This window comes from Candida parapsilosis, contig 005569 (genome assembly GCF_000182765.1).
Source record: "Candida parapsilosis strain CDC317 annotated contig 005569".
NCBI lineage: Eukaryota > Fungi > Ascomycota > Pichiomycetes > Serinales > Debaryomycetaceae > Lodderomyces > Lodderomyces parapsilosis.
The window spans coordinates 25455-38026 of NW_023503278.1; the positions used below are offsets into that span (position 1 = coordinate 25455).

Genomic DNA, 12572 nt, shown 5'->3' on the forward strand with positions numbered 1-12572 from the left:
AAAAAGTGAAAAAAAAAAAAAATAGATCAGTTTTAAAGAAGAACAAAAAAAAAAATAAAAGTTCCTTTGTTTATCGGAGCGGTTCAGGCCCCTTTGTGCGAGAGACCAATAAGCGTTGAAAAATTAGTCATAGAAGACGGAAGAGGAATCACCAAGATAGACTGCGCTAGAGAACATAAAACACCCTATCTACAACCTGTTTAAGATGATTCTGTCATCCAAAGTTCACCATTTATTATACATCTATACTTTTTGCTTTATTCCATGCATCATTTCCTCCTTATTGATCAAATGACCAATAGAGTCAACCTCTTCCAACAACTTATCCACATCAAAGCACCAGTCATTTAGCAAATCATTTATATGGTTGTCACTTACACGTGGATCACTACCTTCAACACGTTTGGTCTTGTCAAATTTTACAATACCCTTTGGTCGGTTGATCTTGGCTACAATCATTCCATCATTCACCAATTCGCTAACATATTTCTCTGACTCATCAGTAGACAATTGCAAAAGGTAAGCCAACCTCTCCAATTGAATACATTGGTAAAACTTGTTGATAACGCGCAAGTTGTGCTCAATTATTCTCTTTTGTAAGTTTTGGTAATTCTTTTCATCTTTAAAGATGAATGACTCTGCAAATTCGTCTTTGTAAATAGATTCAATATTTGTCCAGTGAATCAATTCATCGGTAGAGAATATCTCCAACAATTTGAAAATCTTTGTTACAACATTCTTTTTGAAAACTGGGTTCTTCTGAATTCTATTGATCAAGTCAATTTGATGAGGATCAGACGTGGAAAGGATGATGTAGTAAATAATCTGCACGAGATAATCTTTATAACTCTCCGACTCCTGAATTAATGGGATTTCAATCAACAACAACAAATTCTTCACAATTGATATATAGTCATAATCAAACGTGTTTATATCAATCAAATATTTCAAGTATGTCGTTTTGAACTCATCTGCCTTGTCAAATCCTTTCAACGTTTTCAACAATATCTTCCTACTCAAAATTTTTGCTTGATTGTAGTCGCCCTTTTGCAATGTTAGTCTAATTTGCTCCAAAATGTATTCAATCTTGTCGCTAAATGGCATCATCGAGTACGTTTCAACTTGCAAATCACACAAAATCTCCACTGCCTTGTCTAAATCATGCTTCTTGTTGAGATAAATTTCCGCCAACTGTTTCGACACAATCGCTCTCTCAACTTCAACAAAAATCTTTTTATCGGTAACGGTTCTTATTGTTTCAATCACCTTCATTTTGGTTTCCAACTCTTTTTCCTTTGATTCGTCCAATTTCGACAAATTGGCAATCACATCTTGAATAAATGCTTGAATTGAAGACTTCAATTGACCATGTTTTTTGGACAAAATGACAATCAAATCGTTTAAATAATCCCAGTCGTTGTTATACACCAAAGTCGACACAATTTTGCTCAATACTCTTTTTGATGAGGCTAAATCAGAAGACTGACGTGTTTGCTTCTCCAACACCAAATACTTGTCCAACTGTTGTTTGTAGTCAGGTATCTTTTCAATAAGTGGGAATTGCTCATCTAGAGTGGCGGAAAAGTCTTTCTCCGCCTTAATCGGATCTTCTCTTGACATGATACGGTTGGTTGTAATAAGATAACTTGGTGATAGCTTTTTTTTATTATTGGGTGGCAATACAAAAAGGTGTGTAAAAAAAGAAAAATGAATTTGGTGAAACTTTTTTGCGTCAAGTCGTGCAGTTTTCACGAATATAATATAGCGACATCGGTATAACCCATCAATGACAACTATCCAGAATGGTGAGGCGAGGGTGAACTTACAACGGGATATAATCAAAAAACACCTACATTTACATGACGACGAAAGCATTAAATTAACTTTGAACTTTCTCGCAGAACTACATAGTAAATCATCCTCATCATTTCAAGCATTCCATGAGAGAGTCAAACAAAATGGAGGTGAGGATTTTGATGCCACATTTTTGAGAGAGATTTATAGCTCGCTAGGGCAGAGCCAATTAGAAGGTAGAAACGACGGTGCTTTTCATGTACGTTCAACCCCTGAGACGTTTCTTGGTCAGGTCTTTGAGGGTAAGGTCATCTCCATTCGCCCTTATGGAGCATTCATTCGTTTCAACAATACATCGGGCCTTTGCCATATATCTCAGGTTTCTTATGACGGGTCTAGAACCACACTGGTTGATATGCAACCAAATCAAAAAGTATATGTCAAGGTTATTAACGAAGGGCATGACAACGGGGGAAGAATTTCACTCTCCATGAGGGGGATCAACCAAAACACCGGAATTGATGAATCACAAGAAAGGAGCAGTGTCAGTGAGGAATGGACATCAAGACCCTCGGAGACACACTCAACCACTCCTTCCGACAGACTACACCATGAATTGGAAATTGACACCGAAATTGAATTGAATGATGCCAGACCATCATTTTTGAAAAACAAGGGGTTTACTGAGACCCCCTCTATGAACAAGGTCCTCAGTATGGACGGTGTAATGACCAAAGCTGCTGAAAATGGATCCGATTTTGCAAGAAAATTTAGAGAGGAAAAGCTCCAGAAAGAAAAGGAAAAGAATAAAGCCAGTCACCAACAGATAGATCCTCTTGCGAATAAGGAAAAAACTGAACAAGTGATTTCAGAGTGGAAAAAATCTCACAAGCTCACTTCTTTTCAAAAGCCGACCAAACTCACCATTGAGGAGCAGAAAAAGTCGCTCCCAGTATACGACATGCGAGCGAATCTCATTCAAATGATTAGAGATAACCAATTCGTTGTAATTGTGGGTGAGACCGGTTCAGGAAAGACGACTCAAATTGTGCAATACATTTATGAAGAAGGACTAAATGTGGTTCAAGGAGAGTCAAGAATAATCGGCTGTACCCAACCGAGACGTGTGGCGGCCACATCAGTTGCGAAAAGAGTATCTGAGGAAGTTGGTTGTACTCTTGGAGATGAAGTTGGGTACAATGTTCGATTTGATGATAAAACTACCTCCAAGACAATGATAAAGTACATGACTGACGGTATGTTGGAAAGAGAGGCTCTCACAGATCCAGAAATGAGCAAGTATGCAATTATTATGTTGGACGAGGCGCACGAAAGAACGATTGCCACCGATGTGTTATTTGCTTTGTTGAAAAAAGCTGCGCTTGCAAACCCCAATTTGAAAATAATTGTCACTTCTGCTACTTTGGATTCTGAGAAATTTTCCAAATTCTTTAATAATTGCCCGATATTAACTATACCTGGTAGAACCTACCCTGTGGAGGTTCTCTGCACGAAAGAGCCAGAGATGGATTACTTGTCGGCTGCGTTGGACACGGTTATTCAGATACACATTTCTGAACCTAATGGAGATATATTGGTATTTCTTACAGGACAAGAGGAAATTGACACTAGCTGTGAAGTGCTTGCCGAGCGAGCGAAAGTGTTGGGTGACTCTGCCCCTGAGCTCATTATCCTACCAGTGTACTCAGCATTACCCGCAGAAATGCAAGCCAGAATATTTGAACCCACTCCTCCTGGATCACGCAAAGTTATATTGGCAACCAATATTGCTGAAACTTCAATCACAATAGATGGTATATACTACGTTGTTGACCCTGGATATGTCAAGTTGAACGGGTACGACCCAAAACTGGGGATGGACACGTTAAAGATTACCCCTATTAGCAAAGCACAAGCCAATCAGCGAAGTGGTAGAGCAGGTAGAACCGGACCAGGAAAATGTTATCGCTTGTACACTGAGCAGTCATATATCAAGGAAATGCTTCCAAATACAGTTCCCGAGATTCAACGACAAAATTTATCGCATACAATTCTCATGTTGAAAGCCATTGGGATTGATGATGTACTTCATTTTGAGTTTATGGATCCCCCCTCAAAGAATTCAATGATGACCTCGTTGGAGGACCTTTACATGTTGGAAGCGTTGGACGATGATGGAGAGCTCACTCTTTTGGGTCGAAAAATGGCTGATTTCCCCATGGAACCAGCGCTTGCAAAAACACTCATCCAATCGGTTGATTTAAACTGTACCGAAGAGATTTTAACCATTGTCGCTATGCTCTCAGTACAAACCGTTTTCCATCGACCAAAGGAGAAACAAAACCTTGCCGACCAACGGAAGGCGAGATTTCATTCAACCAAAGGTGACCATTTGACTTTGCTCAACGTGTACAACCGTTGGTGTGCAAGCAAGTATAGTAAGGATTGGTGTCGAGATAATTTCATCCAGGAAAGGAGTATGCGACATGCAAAGGAGGTTCGGAGACAATTACAGACAATAATGACAAAACACAAGTACCCGGTAAATTCCTGTGGCAATGATTTGGATGCGATCAGAAAGACTTTATGTTGTGGTTATTTCAAAAATGTAGCCAAACGTGATTCCGGAGAAGGGTATAAAACGTTATCCAAGAATGAAACTGTTTACCTACATCCCTCCTCAAGTCAGTTTGGCAAGAACCCCGAGTATCTATTATACCATGCAATAGTCATGACCTCTCGTGAGTACATGCATTGTGTCACTGTCATTGATCCTGAGTGGCTTTGCCAATACGCTCCAAAGTATTTCAAATTAGCTGATCCCTACAGCCAGGCCAAAAAGAAGCAAAAGATTGTACCATTGGCATCATTTGGTAATCGTAATCAGAAAAAACCATTGGGATGGAGACCAGGAAAGAAGAAATAATTGTAATACTTTACCGGCGATAAGGTGCAAAATATCTTCCTTTTTTGAAATGTATCACGTGCGAAACTTTATATCCGAAAAAAAATTTATGTCAAAGGGTTCAACACGTATCACCCTACGAGTGATTCCGTAGAGTAGCGCAACATATAAGTAGACTATCAACGTTGTGAGCGTGTCGTAAGAGAGCCACCCCGTGGAACAACCGAATTTCACATGTTTTACTCTTTTTCGGTAGTTATTGCGCTCGCTCTAATTTTTCGCTAAGAAAAAAGTGGAGATCTCTCAAGAAACAAAACCTTTTTTTTCCTTTTTTCCAATCTGACATATTATTATCACGCTATAAACATATACTCACAGCACAACACCTTAGTATAATGTTCATTCTGGATGCTTTAAAGTCGGCAAGGTATGCACAGGATGCGGTGAATGAAAAGATTAGATTATACCTGACAGCGTCTAGTATTTCTCCCGTTGGTGTCAAACCTCTTCGAAGGAGTTACTCAATTTCAGAACCAATTCAGGATGCTGCAAACAGCGGGAGTTCTATACTTGAATGCGTGCCCTTGGAGACTGATAAGAAGGGTAATTTTTACGACCCATCAACTGGACGAATAGTGGTTCTAAAGGGTATAAATGTGGACGCGCAGATGAAATTACCGACTGAGCCGTACATGCCGTCGTATAAAGGTGACTCAACCAATCCGGACGACATCTTTTTCGAAGGAGATACAGTGTCGTTTGTAGGAAGACCTTTCCCATTGGAGGAAGCAAGACTGCATTTTGAAAGAATCAAGAGTTGGGGCTACAACACAATTCGGTACTTGTTAACATGGGAAGCAGTCGAACACGAAGGACCAGGGAAATATGATCAAAAATTTGCTGACTACACATTGGAGATGTTGAAGATTATTGGACAAGTTGGTGGATTGTATGTTTTTCTTGAGTTTCATCAAGACGTGTGGTCTAGATTTTCAGGAGGTAGTGGAGCACCGATGTGGACGTTTTATGCAGCTGGACTCGACCCCAAGAAATTTACACTTGCCGACTCAGCGATAATTCATAACGAGCCAAGGTTTAGGGATGGAACAGACACATACCATAAGATGTTGTGGACATCAAACTACAAACGTTTGGCTCCGTTGGTCATGTTTACCATGTTCTTTGCTGGTAAATACTATTTTCCAAATTTAATCATGAATGGCGAAAACATTCAAGATTTTTTGCAAAATCACTTTTTGGGGGCCGTTGAATTCATATGGAAACAAGTATGCGAAGGTGTGCCCGAATTAATCAATAATGGAACCGTGTTGGGCTTTGAATCTATGAACGAACCAAACTGCGGCTTGATTGGATATCCAGATATTAGTCAATTGCCTGATTTTCAACAATTGCGAGTAGGAACCACCCCCACAGCTTTCCAATCAATGAGACTTGGAATGGGGTTTGCATGCGAGGTTGATGAGTATAGGATAACGGTTACCGGACCTAGAAAGTATGGTACAAAAATTGTTGATCCAAAAGGTACTAGAGCATGGTTGACGCCAGAAGATGCGAAGGACATTGATAAAAATTATGGATTCGAAAGGGGCGAGAAATGGGAATTGGGGACTTGCATATTTGCCACCCAAGGTATATGGAGCTGGCCACTGGTGGCTAGAGACATGGCAACAATGACCCAAGAGCAGAGACTAGATATCAGCTCAAAGTGCAAAGTATTGGAACCACACTTTTTCAGTAAATCGTTGCCACAACACAAGTACGAACTGGATGTAACCAAAGTGGACACTCATACATTTGTTAATCTTCATTTCGTTGATCATATTGTTAAATTCAAAAAGCTAATTCGTAAATACCGATCAGACGCATTTGTCATGCTTCTGACCCCAGTTTTAGAAGAGCCTCCGCATTTAAAAAACGACAAGAGAAACGTTATTGACGACAGAATCATCTACTGTCCACATTACTACGATGGTTTATCCTTAATGCACAAAAGCTGGAATTTCAAATTTAACGTTGATACATTGGGTATCATGAGAGGTGCATATTTGAATCCCGTACTTGGTATCGTCTTTGGCGGAAGAGCTATCCGCAATTGCTTTCAAAAGCAATTTTGTGAAATGAGGCGAGAGTGTAACGAGTATTTGGGGAAATTGCCCATTCTTATGTCAGAGACCGGAATGCCCTTTGATATGGATGATAAACGATCATATAGAAATGGGAAATACATTTCGCAAACCGCTGCATTGGATGCGTTATGTAACGCTTTGGAAAGTGCCAATATGTCACATACATTCTGGTGTTATGATAGTTGCAACAACCACAAGTATGGAGACAACTGGAATAATGAAGATTTCTCCTTTTGGTCTTCCGATGATCGAAACTTGACATTTGAAGATGAATGTGAAACGCCTGAGATTAGGAATGAAACTGAAAGTGAACGCAATCGAGTCAAGACAGCAAGAGCCATTAGGAAAGCAAATAGAAAACTCAAAAGGGCAGCTAAAATGGGCCGCTCTGGTTCGGTTGATAGCACAGCGTCAACCACTTCAGCAACATCAGGATCATCAACCGATGGTTACACCGATATGGAATCCGATTCAACCTCACTGTCATCTGTCATTTCATCAACAAGTTCAAACATATATCGTCGGCAATACGGAAAGTGTTATCCTTCGCCAGATGGAGTTAGAGCCGCCGGCGCAGTCATTAGACCATATATGATGGCATCCTTGGGCACCATGGTTGCGACCGAGTTTGATGTTAAAGCTGTAAAGTTGTCACTTCAGATTGTTGTTGACAAATCAGATCCAAGGGTTGAAAATACCCCCACAATCATTTTTGTGCCCAAATGGCATTTCCCATTTTTAGACTATGGAGATGTTTTCTTGACGTCTGGGTATATCAAATACAACGAGGAGTTGCAATATATCGAGTGGTATCATTGCAATGATCCATCATTGAACATCAAGGAGGAGTCGACAACTAATGAAAAAACTTCCACCGAAACTATTATTATCAAAAATAACAGTGGCTCTTTGGAGGATGCTAAAACTATTGAAGATAGAAAATTGGGATGTACCATAAGTTAGAGTAGATATTTATTTTAAAGTTAGAATTCATAAGGATCAGAATCCAACTCTCTTTTCTCTGTCTTCATTTCTGCCGTTACCAAATTCTTCACATGCTTCTTGAACAAGTCTACGTATGGTTTGAGACTGGTCTTGTCCCAAGCAGGTACATTCACATCATCGATATCACCGCTTCCATTTCTCTCATAGTCATCGAGTTCAGTAAGTAATTGCTTCAAGTTTGGTGCAGTTGTTGGATTGAATCCGTATGCATCATCCAGAGCAACACCCGAAATGTTCTTTTTTGGATCAAATGGTACACACACATTTCCTGTACCAGGATGCACACAAAAGGGAGATTTCAACAAATGGATGATTTGTCTAGAGACCTCAATATCCAACCTTGGGTAAAGGTAGTAGATAATAACTTCCTTCTTTGCATCCAGCAATAAGGCTACTTGTATATTTGTCTTGAAAAGTTTTGCTGCAATGGTGTTCAAATCCTCCCATTTGTCTTTGGATGTAGATACTTTGCGTTCTCCTTGCCATTTTTTTCTCAACTCTGCTTGCAACTCCTTATTTGGCATAAAACTTAAAAGTTCTTCTACCTGTTTCCAATTTTTTGAATCCAGCTCAGTATTTGGATCAGTATACCACGGATCTTGGTCTTCTAAAATGATTTCAATAAATCTCCTTTTCATACTTTCAAAACTTCTTTCAACATGAGGATGGAATGGTTTCCTTACATGTAGCCCCTTAGACCCTTTGGCATGCTTACCGCCTAAAACGTCAAGATACTCCACAATGGATCTCCTACTATTCTCATCCAATTCCCTTGCTCTCTTATCACTGACCCAACAATGGGCACCCCTACGTCCCGAGAACACCCAAACCAAGTGTTGGAAACCAAAGTCTTGTCTCAAACAATCCTCAATAATCGTTGACCCAACTTGAATAAACTTCCAACATTTGCAACAAATATCTGTCCCTTGGCAACAAGTTCTGATCTCATCGTAATCTGTCAAATCAATATCAAACACCAATTCCTTACTCACCGGCTTTAATGCTTGTTTGGGTAGATTGTATCTCTCTTTGGGGGCCACTTTGTAAACAGCCCCAATTTCGAAACGCGTAGGGTTGGCAGAAATCACGGCCTTTTTGAATTCTTCCAAGTCACTGTATGAATTGTAACGCTTATACGCAGTACTCCTATATTCATATGCAAATTCTCTCATTGTAAAGTCCTTTGTTGGTTTTGGTGAATGACTGGTCCAAGTGAAGATGTGTTTAAAAGGTAACAAGCGTTGGTAATAAAATTCCATGTCTACTTCGCTAGGGGCAGTCGTATGTTTGGATTTGGTGTCATTCTCAGTCGAGGCAATGCCGCCTGATGGTATCGGTGCGGGGGTCATAGCTAATGTTGGAAGATATAGAGGAAGGTGTGTTGGCGCAGAGGTTTTGATAACGAAATAATAAAAAAAAAAAAAAAATTAGTAGACGCGTTTCGCTACACAAATTTTGGTTAGAGCGACAGAGTTAACATATTAACATACAAGTCGGTCTCCCTATTTCGAAGTCTTAATCGATACCCTCTAAGATCTATTCAGTTACAAACAATAATGAAACACCTTCGTCACCAGCAGTGGCCACTTTTTTACCATTTTCCAAGATTGCAAAATCCAAGATACCCATATTATGGCCAACACCAACAAACAACTCTTCACCAGTACGGGCATCCCACTTGTAAATTTTCCCGTTCATTGAAGATCCAACAAGGAAGGGTGTATCATTGATAAACTCTAGTTTAGTAATTGCATCATCAACTTTCAAATTCTTTCTCAATCTCCATTGTTGTGTATCAAACAATAATACATCACCTGATACAAGACCAACTGCTAGCAAATTGATATTTTTGTTGTTGCACCAGCACAATGCTTCAATTGATAATTCAGCAACATCCTCTACATTGTCCAAGGTCTTTACCGACGTCAATATTTTCCCAGTGTCATTATTAATAATTGATAGCTGCCCATCTCTTCCACCAACTGCAATCACATGACCATAATGCTTGATTGTGACCCAAGGGCTCTCCACACCCTTGAAGTCATCGTGTGGTTGTAACTTGTAGTTGACGGCACCAGTGAAACAATTCCAATTCACCACAGTTCCATCTTCTGATATAGAAACCAAGGTCAAATCATTCTCATCTTTACCAGGAATGAAAACAGCACCATTACATTCCAATGTATGACTGAACCCTGACATTATCTGAACCAACAGTTTACTCTCCTCATCAATTTGATAAACCCATATGGACCCATCATTTGCTCCAAACGCAAAATAATTCAATTCAGGATGCGCAGTGACAAATAAAACTTCCCCAACCTCGTTCAATTCGCCAAATTTGTTCCATTTTTCCCCTCCTTTACTGGTTTTAAATACTTGTACAAGACCATTCATATCTGCGGTTATTAGATATTTCCCATCGTTTGTGAAACCTGCTGATATGACACTTTCGGTATGACCTTGTATTTCACCTACAAATTTCGGTGGTTGAGAGTGGGTGGTCCAAAGGTAAGCAACGTTATCACCACCACCTGTTAAAACCATAGGCAATCTAGGATGAGCAACTATAGTAAAAACGCTATCCTGATGTTTATCAAAATAGGACCATGAGTTATTCGACATGTCAATCTCCAATGTCTCGTGTTCGTGTTCATCTTCTTCATCATTTATTTCCATCTCGTCGGCATCATTATCATCATCATCTGGTGGCGGCTGAGCTGCACCATCGTCGTCGTAAACTTCCTCACCAACTTCATTCACGTCAATGAATTCCTCTTCATTGGATTGAGCATCTTCAACTTGGTGAGCCTCCAGTGTGTTGTGACTTTCTTGTGCTGACATTGTTGTTGAGATGAAAGAAGCAGTAAACTGGGTTTGCGTATCTTACTAATTCATTTTTCAAAAGAGAAGAGATGAGTTTACACAAAATCTATTTCAGTGGCACCCTCATTTTACTAGACTTCCCTTGCACAGCATAGCCATAACCGTGTAACTAATAGACTGACTTTCATAGAGTTCAATGGTCCACTTTAGTCAAAGTGACATCTTCGAAATTTTGTACTGCTTTGAAGAAGTTGAAGGGAGCTCTCTTTTGGGCGTTCGATTACAAGCAGAACTGGTGTCTAAAGCACCAATACAACCAAACCAAACAAGGGGCACCTATACTGGCTACATATAGCACACAGGCTCAGTACAAAATCTGTCCTTTACAACTATCCTTATCTTGATAGTTTCATCTTGGTTTACGTACTGTTTTTCAGTAGCTGGTAGCTTTGTGCCTCGGTCTGAAGAACCAAAAAAAAAAAGTTGAATAGACATTGCGCATTTACGTGTGCTCTTAGTTTTCAACAGAGAAGTTGGAAAAGAAATCATCCATAAGAGATTTCACATCTACTTGGCAGCATACGTCTATACGCCCCCTTTTACAGACTCAAGTTGGAGCCATCACAGCACAGCTAATCTCACAACTATCAAGCAGCCACTAAAACACATTTCCCAATAGCCCCTGAGCCAGTTCTTTGTATACTAGTCATTTGCTCTAAGCTAACCAACGGATTCTCACACTTACACAAGCATGTCTGATTGGGTTTCGACGTTTCCTGGATACAAGCAGGCTCTATCTTCAGGCAAAAAGTTTTTCGGAAGGGTAATACAAACGGGACCGGTGCCACAGCATGTAGGTATCATAATGGATGGAAACAGACGATACGCTCGAACTCATAAAATCGAGATTAAAGAAGGACACAGTTTGGGGTTCAATACTATGGCTAATATTCTAGAGTTGCTTTACGAGTGTGGGGTCAAAGTGGCTACAGTATATGCATTTTCAATTGAAAATTTTAATAGAACCAGTTACGAAATTAAATGGTTGATGGACTTGGCCAAGTCGAAATTTGCTCAAATCAATCAAAACGGATTACTTTGTGAAGAGTATGGTGTGCGAATAAAATTGATTGGAAACCTAAAACTATTGCCCGCTGATGTATTGGAGATTTTACGTGAAACGGAGGAAATTACTAAAAACAACACCAGGGCGGTGTTGAATGTTTGTTTTCCATACACATCTAGAGACGAAATGACACATGCCGTAAAGAGTATCGTCAGTGAAAGCACTAAAGAGCGGGTAATTATAAACGAAGACACTTTAGCGCGCCATCTTTACACGGGGAATCTGCCGCCTTTGGATCTTTTAGTAAGAACTTCTGGCACATATAGATTATCCGATTTTTTATTATGGCAGTGCGTTTCACCAGATTGTGCTATTGTGTTTGTTGAAAAGTTGTGGCCCGAGTTCAAACCATGGGATATGCTAAAGATATTAGTTAATTGGGGTTTCAATAAATACTGGTATGGCAATTCTAGCGGATCTGGATTGAATCCAAGGACATTGAGGGATCTAGAAAGCGACACTGACTTGGAGTTGTTTAATCTGACTCCTCATGTTGGATTTGAGAGAAGAAGTGAGCTTGACGATGATGAAGAGGAGGAGGATACAGACGTAAGTAGTCAATTAGGAACCGAAGAGGAAACCATGACGTCGGAGGATGACGCCGATGCTAAAGTAAATACAAAAATAGCACAGTAATAGACCTTCAAAGATATTTACAATGGTGTAGTTCCTCTAATGTCCATTTTTTTATTACATCACGTGTCCTCACTGAGTCATCAATGAATATTTTTTTCTTCTTCTTCCAACTCAAAATTTTGCACCTTTCATA

General features: G+C 39.8%; 6 protein-coding genes across 6 annotated transcripts; 3 read left to right on the forward strand and 3 right to left on the reverse strand. All coding sequences in view use genetic code 12, as the record gives it.

The window, feature by feature from the left end:
• Positions 1 to 243: 243 nt before the first annotated feature.
• RPN5 (proteasome regulatory particle lid subunit) lies at positions 244 to 1620 on the reverse strand (the record flags this gene model as incomplete). The annotated part of the gene is made up of 1 exon (XM_036810078.1): positions 244 to 1620. The coding sequence occupies one exon, from the start codon at positions 1618 to 1620 to the stop codon at positions 244 to 246; it is 1377 nt and encodes a 458-aa protein (XP_036663160.1).
• Positions 1621 to 1786: 166 nt separating this feature from the next.
• On the forward strand, positions 1787 to 4720 carry PRP22 (DEAH-box ATP-dependent RNA helicase; the record flags this gene model as incomplete). Its single annotated transcript, XM_036810089.1, has 1 exon — positions 1787 to 4720. The coding sequence occupies one exon, from the start codon at positions 1787 to 1789 to the stop codon at positions 4718 to 4720; it is 2934 nt and encodes a 977-aa protein (XP_036663161.1).
• Positions 4721 to 5094: 374 nt separating this feature from the next.
• Positions 5095 to 7809, forward strand: CPAR2_100160 (hydrolase; the record flags this gene model as incomplete). The annotated part of the gene is made up of 1 exon (XM_036810101.1): positions 5095 to 7809. The coding sequence occupies one exon, from the start codon at positions 5095 to 5097 to the stop codon at positions 7807 to 7809; it is 2715 nt and encodes a 904-aa protein (XP_036663162.1).
• A 20-nt stretch (positions 7810 to 7829) lies between these two features.
• CPAR2_100170 (DNA primase subunit) lies at positions 7830 to 9110 on the reverse strand (the record flags this gene model as incomplete). The annotated part of the gene is made up of 1 exon (XM_036810112.1): positions 7830 to 9110. The coding sequence occupies one exon, from the start codon at positions 9108 to 9110 to the stop codon at positions 7830 to 7832; it is 1281 nt and encodes a 426-aa protein (XP_036663163.1).
• A 277-nt stretch (positions 9111 to 9387) lies between these two features.
• CPAR2_100180 (uncharacterized protein) lies at positions 9388 to 10695 on the reverse strand (the record flags this gene model as incomplete). Its single annotated transcript, XM_036810123.1, has 1 exon — positions 9388 to 10695. One exon carries the CDS (start codon positions 10693 to 10695, stop codon positions 9388 to 9390), a length of 1308 nt encoding a protein of 435 aa, XP_036663164.1.
• Positions 10696 to 11428: 733 nt separating this feature from the next.
• RER2 (ditrans,polycis-polyprenyl diphosphate synthase) lies at positions 11429 to 12439 on the forward strand (the record flags this gene model as incomplete). Its single annotated transcript, XM_036810134.1, has 1 exon — positions 11429 to 12439. The coding sequence occupies one exon, from the start codon at positions 11429 to 11431 to the stop codon at positions 12437 to 12439; it is 1011 nt and encodes a 336-aa protein (XP_036663165.1).
• Positions 12440 to 12572: the final 133 nt, after the last annotated feature.